Source organism: Callorhinus ursinus, unplaced genomic scaffold (assembly GCF_003265705.2).
Source record: "Callorhinus ursinus isolate GAN/ISIS: 27379988/994484 unplaced genomic scaffold, GSC_fseal_2.0 scaffold23, whole genome shotgun sequence".
Lineage (NCBI taxonomy): Eukaryota > Metazoa > Chordata > Mammalia > Carnivora > Otariidae > Callorhinus > Callorhinus ursinus.
The window spans coordinates 428,578-443,413 of NW_027397085.1; the positions used below are offsets into that span (position 1 = coordinate 428,578).

At 43.1% G+C, this 14,836-nt stretch overlaps 1 protein-coding gene across 2 annotated transcripts in view; it reads right to left on the minus strand.

The window, feature by feature from the left end:
- Window positions 1–10,808, minus strand: part of THBS4 (thrombospondin 4) — a 44,725-nt gene extending 33,917 nt beyond the window's left edge. For both annotated transcript variants that reach the window (XM_073905278.1, XM_025892537.2), the window contains exons 1-2: window positions 10,621–10,808; window positions 5,653–5,856 (exon numbers count right to left, since the gene is read on the minus strand). In XM_073905278.1, coding sequence (XP_073761379.1) covers window positions 5,653–5,856; window positions 10,621–10,708 — 292 coding nt within the window. In that variant the 5' untranslated portion in view covers window positions 10,709–10,808. The remainder of the gene's footprint in view (window positions 1–5,652; window positions 5,857–10,620) is intronic.
- Between the last annotated feature and the right edge of the window lie 4,028 nt (window positions 10,809–14,836).

Below are 14,836 nucleotides of genomic sequence, written 5' to 3' on the forward strand. Positions count from 1 at the left end.
GGTCTTATCCTTCATCTAAATGCTATTCTTCAAATATTTTACGGCAACTTTCATCTCTCTCGTCTTCTATCTGGTTCCTTTATTTCTCCAGATCCTTTAACATTTTGATTTTGTGATGTTGTAAAAAATGGGGTCTAGAGGGCTACTGTTTTGGTGACTCTCCTTAAGGCAATCTTGGACTTGAGAGTGTCCCTGTGAAATGTGTCCAGGATGAGACACAACATTTTAGGTGTGGCCTGGACAGTTAACATTAAGGTAGGATGCATTAGCTCCCTTAATCTGGCCACATAAATGCATTAATGAAGCCTAAAATTTAAGGAGATTTTAAAAGACTGTTACATCACTGTATCTTTTCATTTATTCATTCAGCAAACATTTCTAAATAGCTACTAGACGTCAGGCTTTGTGTTAAACAATACTTGGTTCTTAATGTTGCTGACTAGAACTTTTAGGATAGGTGTCCCGTATCCTGTACTTTGGCAATTTACTTTTCACTTCTAGATGATGGATTTACATTTATTCCCGTTAAATTTCACCTGACTGATTGTAGCATATGTGTCAGACTGGTAGGACCTTGTTAATCTTGATGATGGCATCCCATATGTTCAACTGTCTTTTCCAGCTATGTGCCATTTGCCAACATGATAAAATACTATTTATATGTTCACTTAAGTCACTGGTATGTTCAATGGTTCAATACCCAAGATAGAGCCTTGTCAAAAACTCTAGATGCTTTGCTGTAAAACAACTTACCAACCCCTAACAGTACTATTTATCTAGCTTGTTCTTTTTTATATCCAGAAAGATATAATGAGTGACTTCAAAAAATTCTTTTTTGATGTGAAGATACATTATGCTCATAGCATCTTTTTGATCTATCAGTTTAGAATCTTTACTTTAAAAAAAGTTTAGCATGACTTCTTTTTAGTGAACCCATTTACCTTCACATAATCCCAGCTTTCTTTCCCAGGTAATCCCCAAATACAAGGATAATAATATCACCCTCCAGGAGTTTGTCCTAAAGTTCACTAAAATTCTTTCATTTTCTGTATATGACCACTTTAAAATTGAGCTAATTCAAGGGCACCTCACAAGAATACTGTGAAGATTAAAGAAAGAAATGAGTGTCGAGCCTTCAGCACAGTCCTGGTACATTAAAAGGGCTCCATAAATATTAATGTCTGATGCACCTCATTTTCCACCTTCAGTACCAGGTTCAGAATTCTAATTTTGAAACTCTTCTCTCTCTCTCACTCTCTCTCTCATGCTGTGTTTCTCTTTAGCCCACAGGCTTCTCTGTGAACCATTATTCTAATTATTTGACACGTCCTATCCTTAGGCTAAGAAGCTTGACTGTCTGCAGTCATTCCTGCAAATTCTTGGGGTTTCCTTCATTACCACAGCACCACCACAGTGGCAGTCAAATTAAGACTAAAGAAGCAGTTCTTCTTGTTTGCTTTCTCCTTTTTTTTTTTTTTTAAAGATTTTTATTTATTTATTTGAGAGAGAGGGAGAGAACATGAGCGGGGAAGGGGCAGAGGGAGAGGGAGAAACAGACTCCTGGCTGAGCAGGGAGCCTGATGCGGAGCTCGATCCCAGGACCCTGGGATCACGACCCGAGCCGAAGGCAGCCGCTTAACCGACTGAGCCACCCAGGTGCCCCTTGTTTGCTTTTTCTGAAAGGTGAAGGCCTTATCAAGGCAAGCCAAGAGTTCACCAAATCATCTTCAGAAGACAGTTGCCAAAAAAGTAGAGATCTTTCTCTCTCCCTCGTCTTTCTTTGCACCCATCTTATAGAAGCTTATGGCAGAACCTCAAATTTTTATTGAGCTTTGCAGTCTAAAAAAAATTATACTTTATATAATTCAGTTCTTGCAATCAACCTGTGAAGTAGCTATTATCACCCCCACTGTAGAGACAGTAAACCAGGGCTAAGCAATTTAGAGACACAGCTGTTAAGATTTTTAACTGTGACTTGAACTCAAAATACTAACTGGAAAGTTGCCCTATGCTAGATACAAGAAAAGCATCAACCAGATCTTCTGTCCAGCCAGGTGGTCTCTGTAGAACGCTTATTTCTATCAAAATTGTATCACCTATATTACTAACAATATGATAGAACATTGATACCAGAAATACTGTATTTCCTTTATAACTCCATCCAAATGGTCTTCAAAATTCATCGATTCATTAATGAATTTGAGCCAGACCTACTATGTGCTGGACACTGTGCACTTCCAGAATTTACACAATACTGCGTGTCTTCTTTAACAAACAAGGCTACTTTTCTCAGCCTCCATTTATTCAATTTGCTCATGAGCTACTTCTATGTATGAGGCACTGTGCTAGGTGCTGCAACAGACACAAACGTGAGCGAAGGGAGGCTCAGTGCCTGTTTTGAGGGAGCTCACAACCTACTGGAGAGAGGACCTAGAGGTAATTCAAGTACAAGGTAAACTAAGATTAGTACATTTTACAGAAGCACGAAATCCCATAATAAAAGAGGTCAGAAGGAATAGGAGATGGGAACTGTAGATGGTGTAGGAATGTACCAGTGGGGAGCAGAGGGCGAGGGTACAAGGATGGAGAAGGACAGACAGCATGGGTGGGCCCAGGGAATGGTGACTAGTCCATCCAGCTGAAGCACAGGCTACATGGAGGGTTGGAAGGAGGGATAAATTGGAGAGGCGGGTTAGGGGTCATGCAGCAGAAAATCCTGACTGCCCAGCAAGGACCCTTGTACCTTAATCAGTTTGGAATAGGAAGACACTAAATGTCTCTGCTGTCAGGCATAACTTGTTCCAAGTGATGCTTATAACTGTAACGTGCAGCCACAGGAAGGATGACTTGGGAGTGTGAGAGCAGAAGCAGAGAGCTCGGCAGCAAACTTGTGCCACGCAGTCCTCAGGAGTGCATCTAGGACCCTAGGTAATGATTGGGACTCACCTTCTGGGAAGAGGATTCTCCCCCAGCCCCCTCAAATTATGTCAGGCCTGCATGGTCACCATCGAATACCTCAACGGGGAGTCACAACCACATGCCCCGTCTCTTCCGGGGAGCTAATGGACCCAGTGAGTTCTCCCTGTTCCCATCAGAATGGGCTGCTGCTCTTTTCTAGAACCTTCAGATTCACCAGTGTTGGCAAATCTCTGTACTTTTTCCTAGTGTTCCAGTGAAACTTCTCTAGGTCAAATTCTTCAACTCTCCAAACTCTGATATAAATTGCTCTTTGTTTTCTGAAAATTTTCATTTCTGGATTCTGTTAGAAAATATTTATAAAAAGAATTCTAAAAGCTATTTATCTTCTCTAATAGATTGGAGGGTGGAGAGGTGTTCATCAACATGGAGATTAGCTGGTGTTTACAGCTCAATCACATGACTGGTGGTTGTCCAAAGGAAACACACAAACACCATGGCCTCTCCACCTTCCCATCTAGCGTTACCTCTGCCCATGTAGAGCAAACAGAAAATCAGTTCCGGGAAGTTGCTGCCTTGTGTTTCCAGGAAACATGGATTTTCCACAATGGGCTCATGCATACTGGCCAATTTCGAAACGGAGGGGGAGAGTCAGTGAGGGTGAACAGCTGGACGCAGCATTTTTCACTCTACAGAGGACCCCTTGGCCACCAAGCTGGGTGAGCTAAATGAAAAATCTTTTTTTTTAAGATTTTTATTTATTCATTTGCAGGAGAGACAGAGAGAGAACAAGCAGGGGGAGAGGCAGAGGGAGAGGGAGAAGCAGACTCCCTGCTGAGCAAGGAGCCCGATGCGGGACTCGATCCCAGGACCCTGGGATCATGACCTGAGCCGAAGGCAGACGCTCAACCATCTGAGCCACCCAGGCACCCCATGAAAAATCTTTCAATGCCTCTAAAATACACAGTTCTGTGAGAAGCTATTGATCTTTGGATGAAGAAGGGTGGTTTTTAGAGATCACAAACTGAATAGCCTGATTAGTAGAGCATGAGCCGTTCCTTCAGTGATGGGAGGCATGGGGCTGTCTGATTCAAGGCAGGGAGGTAAGTGAAGTCACCTCCCATCAGAGCTACGGATGGGGCAAAGGGCGCAGGAATGGTTAGACCATCTGCTAAGCCATGTCCCTAGACTCCCTTCACTACTGGAGACCTCACCCCAGCTCCTGAGAGGCCTGAGGGACAGATGGAGTGCATGTGAGTGGGGTGGGGGGTAAGGGGTGGTTGGAACATGACATAAAAGGGGTTAAAATCCCTTTCCTTCTTGCTTTCAACTCTGGAGTCTTATGAAAGCTAAGAATGAGGAATTTCTTTCAGCTCCTAATATCTGAAAATGTAAGTGCTCAATCACAACTGGAATCTGATAGAGAGTCTGGAGCACTACAAGTAAAACAAACTGAAATAAATATGAAATCTCGCCAGAAGGACCAGTCCTTTTTTTTCTTTTATTAAAAGCATATGGCAGGGGCGCCTGGGTGGCTCAGTCGTTACGCGTCTGCCTTCGGCTCAGGTCATGATACCAGGGTCCTGGGATCGAGCCCCACATCGGGCTCCCTGCTCAGCGGGAAGCCTGCTTCTCCCTCTGCCGCTCCCCCTGCTTGTGTTCCCTCTCTCGCTGTGTCGCTGTCAAATAAATAAATAAAATCTTAAAAAAAAAAACACATGTGGCAGCAGGAACACGTATCTGTCACATTCCTCCATAAGCAGGAACAGGTGTTGTCCCCGGGGCACGGGTGGAGGGGAAGGAGATGAAAAAAGAGTGACCTTATTCTTTGCGAGCCACTTCTTAGTATTTGTAGTAACTCATTGTGACAGTGAAACATTTGACAGCAAAGCAAGCAAACAGGTGTCAGACCTGTGTAAGTTGGCACAAGCCAGGTGGGAAAGAGAGCTGTTCACTGAGTTCTACTGACTGAGGCAGATTCTCTCCCTCAAGTCCAGGAGAGTGCTTGCAGAGCTGGGAGTGAGGTCTGCTAAGCCACATGTGTGTCCAACGGAACATAAGAATGGTGTGGGTGGCTGTTACAGGATGCATGTTTGTGTCCCCCCCGCCCCAATTCATCTGTTGAAGCCCCAGCCTTCCATGTGGTGGTATTAGGAAGTGGGTCTTTGGGACGTAATTAGGTTTAAGTTAGGTCATGAGGGTGGGACCCTCATGATGGCATTAGTATCTTTATAAGGAAAGGAAGCCAGAGAGCTCCCGCTCTCCACTCACACACAGCGAGGAAAGGCCATGTGAGGACAGAGCAGGAAGGTGGCAGCACCCAGGCTTTCTCCAGAAACAAAATCTGCTGGCACCTTGATCTTGGACTTCTCAGCCTCCAGTACTATGAGAAATAAAGGTCTTTTGTTTGAGCCACCCAGTCTGTAGTATTTGCTGTAACAGCCCAATCTAAGACGGTGGCCTAATGGTCCTGGGTCCTGTTCCTTCCCGAACTGGATCCCGAATAACTGGAGGATGGGCATTTTGGCCATAAGCAATTCTTCTTCTCGTGCCATATATCAACTTGCCCTTCCCCTACAGCTCAATGTACAATAAGAAGAACTTGGTATTGAAAACTGAAATGAATGGTGGATGAGAATAAAATTGTAGGAGGGAACCATTTAAGACAAGTAGACCCCAGATGCTAGAATAGGAAAAGCAGATTCTTAAGAAAATGATTTCTGCAAATGTGCTTACCTTTGTTCAAGCGTCCCATCACAGTGAATTCGAAGTATTTGCTGTTGTCCGTTGACGAGTAAAGGCCAAAGATGGTGGCTGAACTTTTAGTGTGCAGCTTGAAGGTGGAGATCACATAGACCTCGTTCAGGGTGGGGTCAGTCAGGATCGGCTGCAGAACAGCTGGGTTCAGCCTCTGGCTAGAGGATGGGAGAAGGTCAAAGACTGGAGAGAACAGAGAAAAGGGGATAATCAGTGAAAGAAGTTTGAGACAAACATGTTTATTTTGAGGGGGCACAGTTTGACAGTAAGCCCTAAGTAATGTCAACTGTTGACATTGATGATAACACTGTTATCATTTTCCACATGGCTAAAATTGCCCGTTCTTCCTTATCACTCTTATAGTGGCTGGACATTTGAATCAGAAAAAGTACAACACAATTTTCCTCACCAGGTCATGGCCCCCAAGAGAAGACTAAATTTGCAAACCCTAAATTGCATTTGGCCAAAGAATGGCTCTGAAAATGGCCACTAGGAAAAGCACTACCGACCTAGAGTACAAAGGGGACAGGTGAGAGCACACAAGTCACTGTTTCTCTTATGTCCCCAAGCAGTGGATATCTGCCTTAGGGTCCCTCATGCAGCCCATGGACCAGAGCCGATTGTACTTTCTTGGTCAGTGTAAATGATACAGGGAATGCAGCAGAAAGCATGGATGGGGTGGGACACAGTGTGCCATAAAAATGATTCGCTGCCTCTGTGAGACCCAAGTGTTCCCTTTATGCATTTAGAGTTCTCCACTATTTCTCTGCTAAAAATCTTGATGCAGGGGTGCCTGGCTGGCTCAGTCACTAGAGTATGCAACTCTTGATCTTGGCATTGTGAGTTCAAGCCCCATGTTGGGTGTAGGGCTTACTTAAAGAAAAATTCTGATATAAAAACAAAACAACGGGCTTTCTCTTTCTGAGAAAGACCACCTCTATCTGACTGATAGAGGTGGTCTACAAAAACTGTAATCCGCATTTGTATTTATATAAATTGCTTTTGATTAAGCCAGCAGTACTTTCAAGCTTTGTAATATTTGTGCAAGGTGTAAGAGTGTACATCCAGAGTTATTTTAAAGGCAAAGGCCAAATGGGTAATACTCACTAGAAGTTACTTAGTATTTCTGTTGGTTTATACAAATATCGTTTGAACAATTCCACGGCCTGCATGAACGTTAGCCTCTAAAATTGCCTAATAATTTTTTTAAGATTTTATTTATTTATTTATTCAACAGAGAAAGTGAGAGAGTACGAGCAGTGGGGAGTAGTAGAGGGAGAGAGGGAGAAGCAGGCTTCCCACTGAGCAGGGAGCCCGACGTGGGGCTCGATCCCAGGACCCTGAGATCATGACCTGAGCCGAAGGCAGACACTTAACCATCTGAGCCACCCAGGCGCCCCTGTCTAATAATTTTTTAAAGATTTTATTTTTTTATTTATTTGAGAGAGAGAGAGAGCCCAAGCAGGGGGAGCAGCAGGCAGAGGGAGAAGCAGGCTCCCCGCTAAGCAAGGAGCCCGATGTGTGGCTCGATCCCAGGACCCTGAGATCATGACCTGATCCGAAGGCAGATGCTTAACCAACTGAGCCACCCAGGTGCCCCTGCAAAGATTTGAAAGACAACACAACAGAATGTTAACAGGAACAGTAGCTATCTCTGGGTTGTGTAATTATACATTTATTTACTTTTCTTTTGCCTATCCAATTTTTTATTTTTAACAATGAACAGGTGTTGCTTTTGCAGTAGGAAAAAAATAAAAGTTATAAAACAAAGAGGCAAAAACCTAGTTACTCAAGAATATCTATTCTTTAAAAGACAACCTGTCTTTATACCAGATCCGTATTGTTTCTTTCGCATGCACTTAGGGTCTTACAAAATAATGAATTTGGTACTAAAATTCATATATATATATATATATATATATATATATATATATATATATATATAAAGCAGAAAATCTATTATGTTCCTTCTAGCACTCCACATTCCCATAAAACTTGAATACTCCTGCCTACTGTACTTCAAAGGGGAAACAGAATTTTTTAATTTCCAAAGAACTGGAAGCTTTACATTTCCACCAGTAAGAGCAAAGGGCAATCAGACAATACGTCTAGAAGTTCTATTTAGGACAAAGCATCGGCAGATGTGAGTTTAAGGTATGTGAATTGCACTCAAAACTAAACTCTTACTATCCCTGATTCTTGATCTATGATTATGTTCATAATCTAGCTCAAGCTAAATTTACTCTATTTCAGTCTGCAAGGTTCATCTAATCCATTGGCTTCTCTCTCAAGGGGTCAGAGTTGGGATTAGTTAGTAATGAGTTTGGAGAGTGTTTTGAAAAGGAAATGAGACAACAATTTTCCATTAATGTTATTACATTTTCGTAATAGTGCCAGGATCTAAGCACTAATTAACTCAATAAAAGAATCTATCAGAAACTTGACTTAATCTGATAATCTACGGCAACTAAATTAACCGGTAATTTAGGTAGTATAGCCTGATTTTAAGTCCCATAAAACAGGCAGCTCTAAGAAGCAGCAAAATCCATACCTGTAGCACACCATGAAGTTGTGTGTTCAAATGTCAAGAATTCATGTAACACAAAATATTATACCCATAAATTCAAAACTGCCAAATAATGTCTGTAATCAGAAAACTTTTGAATTATGTTAAAAAGATTCCTTCTAACATCAAAAAGCAAAGGCAACAAAAGCAAAAATAAACAAGTGGGACTCCATCAAACAAAAAAGCTTCTGCACAACAGAAGAAACCATCAACAAAAGGAAAAGATAACCTAGAGAATGAGAGAAAATACTTACAAATCCTATGTGATAAGGGATTAATATCCAAAATATATAAAGAACTCACACAACTCAATAGCAAAATAACCCAAACAATCCGATTTTTAAGTTGGCAGAAGATCTGAACAGACATCTATCCAAGGAAGACATACAGGTGGCTAACAGGCACATGAGAAGGTGGTCAACATCAGTAATCATCAGGGAAGTGCAAATTAAAACCACAATGAGTAATCACCACATACCTGTTAGAATGGCTATTATTAAAGAAATAGTAAGCGTTGGTGAGGATGTGGAGAAAAGGGACCTCTTGTGCACTGTTGGTGGGAATGTAAATTGGTGCAGCCACTACGGAAAACAGTGTGGAGGGTACTTGAAAAAATAAGAATAGAACTACGTATGATTCAGCAATTCCACCGCTGGGTAGTTATAAAAAAAACAAAACAAACAAACCCAAGCCCCAAAACACTAATTCAAAAAGATATATGCAGGTTCATGTTCACTGCAGCATTATTTACAATAGCCAAGAGATGGAAACAACCCAAGTGCCCATTAATAATGAATGGATAAAGAAGATGTGGTATATGTATATAATGGAATATTATTTAGCCATAAAAAAGAATGAAATCTCACCATTTGCGATAACATGGATGGACCTTGAGGGCATTATGCTAAGTGAAATACATGAGACACAGAAAGACAAATACTGCATGATCTCACTTTATATGTGGAACCTTAAACAACCACCCAAGCTTATAGATAGAGAACAGAATGGGGGGCGGATGGGTGAAAGGTGTCAAGAGGTACAAACTTCCAGTTATGAAATAAATAAGTCCTGGAATATTATGTACAGCATGGTGACTATAGTTAATAATATGGTATTGGGTATTTGGAAGTTGCTAAGAGAGAAGATCTCTAAAGTTCTCATCACAAGAAATTAATTTTTTGTAATGCTGTATGGTGACAGATGTTAACTAGATTTATCGTGGTGATCATGTCACAGTGTATACAATTACGGAATCATTGTTGTCCAACTTCCTAGAAGAGCAGTCACAATAATATAGATTACAGCATTTCAAATAGTTCAAGGCAAACTAAATGCAGAACATTACCCGCTGAAATCACTATTTTGGTTTCCTGGTCTAAAATTAAAAGGAGTTATGTGGTGAAATGCAAAGTTTAAATGGGTGATTACTGCAATGGGAGGGGAAGGACTTTGAGAATTCCCTCACAGGCATTCTTCACTTGGGCTTTGTGAGGAGTAACAACTTTTACTTGGACCTGTGTGACTCTCCCAGCTTTATTTCATTAGTAATACATCAACAGGTGAAGGTCATCACTGGATGGCCAGTTAGAGCGCTAAGATCTTTTCTTGCTTAAATAATTTCTTCCTTTTGGCCTTTGCCAAAAAAAAAAAAAAAAAAAATCAGTCTAAGCTCGTGTTCTGCCCAACGGTTATTTTCACCCCATCTCAATTAGGGGTTTGAAGATTACTCGGGTGTCTTTTTAACGTATATATCGATTTTTTTTTTTTTTAAACCTCTGTAAGAGAAACACCGACTTCTCAGTCCTTCCTGCTCCATTTATCTCGGGAATCAAGAGATCACGCCAACTCCCAAAGGAGGCTTTGGGGTCCAAACAAAGAACAGAAAACAGGGAGTGGTGGGGCAAATAGAGTAATGCTGTGCCCTTCTGGGGGATGACGGTCTCAGACTTTCTGGGGGAACATCACTCCAGCCGCGTCGGAGAATTTAGGGAGCCAAGCGTGAGGGGATGGCCCGCCAGAGAGAACCGCAGGGAACAGAACCTGGATTTCACCCCACTCCAGGCAGGACCTGTTAGAGGTCTAGAGCCGTGTGGTAAGCTCTGAAATGAACCCCACTTCTTCGCATAGACTGAAAAGTTTCGCTTCCCCTAAGCTGTTGTTTAGGGAACTGGTCTCATCGCTGGATAATGGACTCAGAAAATGCTATACTCTAATCACCATTTCCAATTGCAAAATGCTGTGACTCGGGCCCCAGAGGGACAGAGAAGTGCCAGGGGCCAAGTAGCGCGCGCGGAGTTGGTCCCTCCTGTCGTTCAAGCGGAGCGGGAAGGAGGGACCCGGGGACCGTCGCCCCTCGCCCCGGCGCGCGCGAGCCCACTTACCCTGGGGGGTGGCTTGGGCGCCGGCCCCCAGCCACGGCTGCAGGGCCAGGTGCAGCAGGAGGAAGACGGCTCCGCGCGGGGCCAGCATGTTGGCTCTTCCTGCAGCCGCGGGCGCTCCCGAGCGACGGCAGCCTGGCCGTGCCTCGGTGTCCCCAGCGGCGCGCTGTCCCTCCGTCGGGCCCCGCGGGCGGCGCAGGTTAAGGGAGCGCGAGGCGTGTGCAGGGCGCGGCGTCCGGGGCTGCCGTCGGGGGCAGTGCTCGCGTCCAGCCGCCGCGCGGAGCTGGGTGCGCTAGCAGCTGGCTGGGCGGCCGCCGCCCGGCTCTTTATGGTCTGGCCGGCCGGGGCCGGGGGAGGGCCGAGACCGGGGCGGCCCCCTTGGCGGGCAAGCCCGTTCGCTGGGAAGAGAGGGGGCGGCCGGAGCGGGGAGCGTGGGCGGCGGAGGGAAAGGCCTGAGTGCGGGGTGGGGGAGCCGACCCGGCTGAGCGGGACCTGGGCTGGGCGCAGTCGCCGGCTTCTGACCGGCGAGGGGCTTTGGGAGAGCCGGGAAGCCAGGGCTGCGATAGGCACACAGGACGGGGTAGAGATGGAGGAGAAGAAGGGAGCGAAAGGAGGAAGAAAGTGCCACTGTCCCGCTGGCGTTAGGCACCATCAGTTCCCCCACCTCCTGTATGGCTTTTGTTTTCTAAAAAGAACAGCGTTTGGAGAGGCTTTTTAACACCCGTCGTAGGTTCCCCTTGCGAAGGAACCCTGAAGGTTGTCCCGGAACGCCTGCTTCCTAAAGTGGTCCAGAGAGCAGTTGATTTCTTTTATTTCTTCAAGCTTTTCTCGAGTACTTCAAATGTTGAATATTTTTCCCATCAAGTTTCGAGACATGAACAGTGAACGTTTGAAAGTTTTGAGTTTTTAATGGAAATAAAATGCATCCCAAGGAATCGATCCAGATAGGATGGTGGTGCTTTATGGAGAATCTATTTTCAGTCTAGTTTCCAAACACTCTGCCTGCCCACTTCTGTTCCGTCTTCCCCAAGGATTCCATGTGACAGTTTAAAGGTAGGGGAGTAGGAAACATACTGAAAGAGAGGGAAGGAACATAAGGAATCAGTCTTTCTCCCAGGTGAAGCCCCCTAGAAATAACGTGGATTAACTAGAAGAAAAAATATTTCCGAACAATGGCAAAACGTTTCCCTGTTGAGAAATCTTGAGTATTGGAGAAGATCCAGCAAAGCATTTCTATCCTTATCTTCAAGTCTCAAAGAATTTCATTTTGAAGTTTAATCTGCCACAAGCTGGAAGATTAACTCATCATCTTATTTTCAAACTGTACTAGAATAACCCCTCAGTAATTATGATTCCGGTCATAGCTAGTGACCTGGAGATTTGTGAGCCTATCTTAAGATATCTCTTCTATTCGCGGTCTGCCTTAGTTCCAGGCTTCATATAATGTCCCATTCCACTAACCCCGCTTCCGTGGAATTGGTCACCATTTATCTACATATGAGAGTGCACTGTAGGGACAAAGTGTACATGTTTCTGGCAGTGTGACTGTAAGCTCATGAGATGACTGAAGAATCTTCAGATCTTCAAGCTGTGTCCCCACGATGGCCTGAGTTAGAGGGAGCTCCAGGTTCCCAACTTCTGCTTTAAGCAGAACTTCAGAGTCAGCAGGACTAAACTGTAAGTTATCTGGAGGCAGATCTTATTTTTTTAGTCATCTTTGTTTAGTCATCTTTGCTAGGTAACCCCAAGTTCTTAGAAAATTCCCAGCAAAATAACTTGCCCAGGGATGCACACAATAAGTTTTGGTTGAAACGGAATGACTACTAAATGTAATGGATCAACAAGAGAACCCAGTGACTTTCTGCTAACATAGCACACTTACAATCTAATTTTGCTTTTAAAGAGCCTGAATTTTTATGAAGCCATTCACTGGAGAATCTTAGTCAGCTTTTTTCTTTATGTCTTCAAAACCAAGAGGAAATTTGATGACAGTGATTATAATACAATCCATTAAATTGGCTATGAAATCTATGATAAAGGAGATAAAAGAGTTAATCAGTGTCTTTTCTGTGCTATCTCATTAAAATATCTGTTGTTGCTCTTATTACACTGAATTTTAATTTATTTTAATAATGTATTATTTAATTTTTCCCCAATATCAGACTGTGACCTCCTTAGCACTCTCTCATTTATTTTTGTAGCCCCAATTCCTAGTGCCTAGCATGTACAATGAGTAGTTCATTGAATTGACTGTCCTTCTCTCAGCACTGTCAAGTAAGGATAAGAGGTCGTGATATGTTAGTAATCCATTTGTGCAGTAAGTTGCAAAAATTGTCCCAATTCTTTGCTCTTCCATCTACACATCTTTTGCTTTCCCACTATGCTTCTAGGCTTGGCCAGGTAATTTCCTTGGCCGATAGATTTTAGAAAAAAATGCCACATTCAGAAGCTTAAAACGTATTTGTGTGCTGGGGCTTGCTTATTCTTTCATTTCTGCCTTTGCCGTGATAGAATGGCTGTGCTAGCTTGTTGGAGGAGGAGAGACATGGAGCGGAGCTGAGTCATCACAGTCATTCTGGGCATAGCCACCTGAGTTCAGCTGACAGTTGTTTCAGACAGGTGAATGAATCCAGGCAAGATCAGCAGAGCTGTCTAACCAACTCCAGATATGGAAACAATAAAAAATTATTTTGTATGTCATTAAGATTTTAGGATTGTTATGTAATATTATTGAGGCAATAGTAACTGATAAACTAGGTGTCCTTCCATTTATAACTGTTTTATACAGAGTATAACTCCATTTTTTATGTTTGCTTACAGCGTTCAAGCTCTGCCACTCCCCTTCTCATTGGCCCCACATCTGAGCAAGCTGATAAGAAAGATTTGGTGCTCCTTCCTCGGGTGCTGCCAGAAAGTTCCAACTGTGCAAGCCCTAGACCATGCCCAGGAGACCTCACCCCAGCCCCACCCCCAACCACCATGAAATACCCCAAACAATGTCCTTTCCCTGCTCTCTCAAGCCATCTTCACACCAGTTTGGGAGCCCATCCTAGTCTTGCCAGAAAGCCTCAGTATGTGGGTCAGAAACTTTTTCAAACCCTCTTGCTGCATGTGTGGCATCGTCATCAATCTCAACATCCAAACCTCATTTTGGGTGTGGGGCTCCCCATCCTACTCCCGCTTCTTATGTTCCGTAGAAGTGGGAGAAGTTACTCATATTACATACTGCTATTTGACACAAATAAGTAGAAGTTTTACACGTATTTATCAATTGATATTTGAATAAGATTATCATGAGTTATGTTAAGTTTTCTACTTGAATTCTTGAAGGGAGTGGAAATGGAAAATAATTATTAACATTTAAAGATGGTTTAAAGGGAATATGGCTTATACTCTAATGTGTGATAACATCTATGCCACAGCACTGGGAAATGTAGACTTTGGGCTGCTCTGCAGTTGAATGTTAATAACATGGAAGGTACTTGATTAACTGACAGGATAATAGCTTCTCTAGGAACTAGTTAGCACAAATAAGGGCCTGTAAATTAAGTAGGGGGCTTTTGATTAGTGTGCAGTTAAAAGTAAAAAGGTTTGTTTTTTTTTTTTTCCAGAACTTAAAAGACAGCAATTTAGGCACTGAAGATTAGTGAAGCAAAAAACAAATGCGTAAAATCACTCATTTCCAATCTCACTAAGGGTCTAAGTAGACTATTAAAAAAACCCTCTCATTAAGCTTCTTTAATATACTTTACTAAGTACTGTGTAAAAATTCCTTAGAAAAATGCAGTTGTGTGGACCATTACTACAAATAACTATATCCACCCTACTTGAAGTCCAGAGAGTTTTGACAACTAGCATTTCTTTCTTCCTTCCTTCCTTCCTTCCTTCCTTCCTTCCTTCCTTCCTTCCTTCCTTCCTTCCTTCCTTCCTTTCTTTCTTTCTTTCTTTCTTTCTTTCTTTCTTTCTTTCTTTCTTTCTTTCTTTCTTTCTTTTTTAGATGTATTTATTTATTGGAAAGAAAGGGAGAGAGAGAGAGTGCACATGGGGGTGGGGGGTTGGTGGAGAAGAGGCAGAGGGATAGGGAAAGAGAATCTCAAGCAGACTCCATGCTCAGCAGGGCTGGATCCTACAACCCTGATCTCATGACCTGAGCCAAAACCAAGAGTCTGATGCTTAACCAACTGCGCCACCCAAGCACCCTGTGACTAGCATTTCTTAA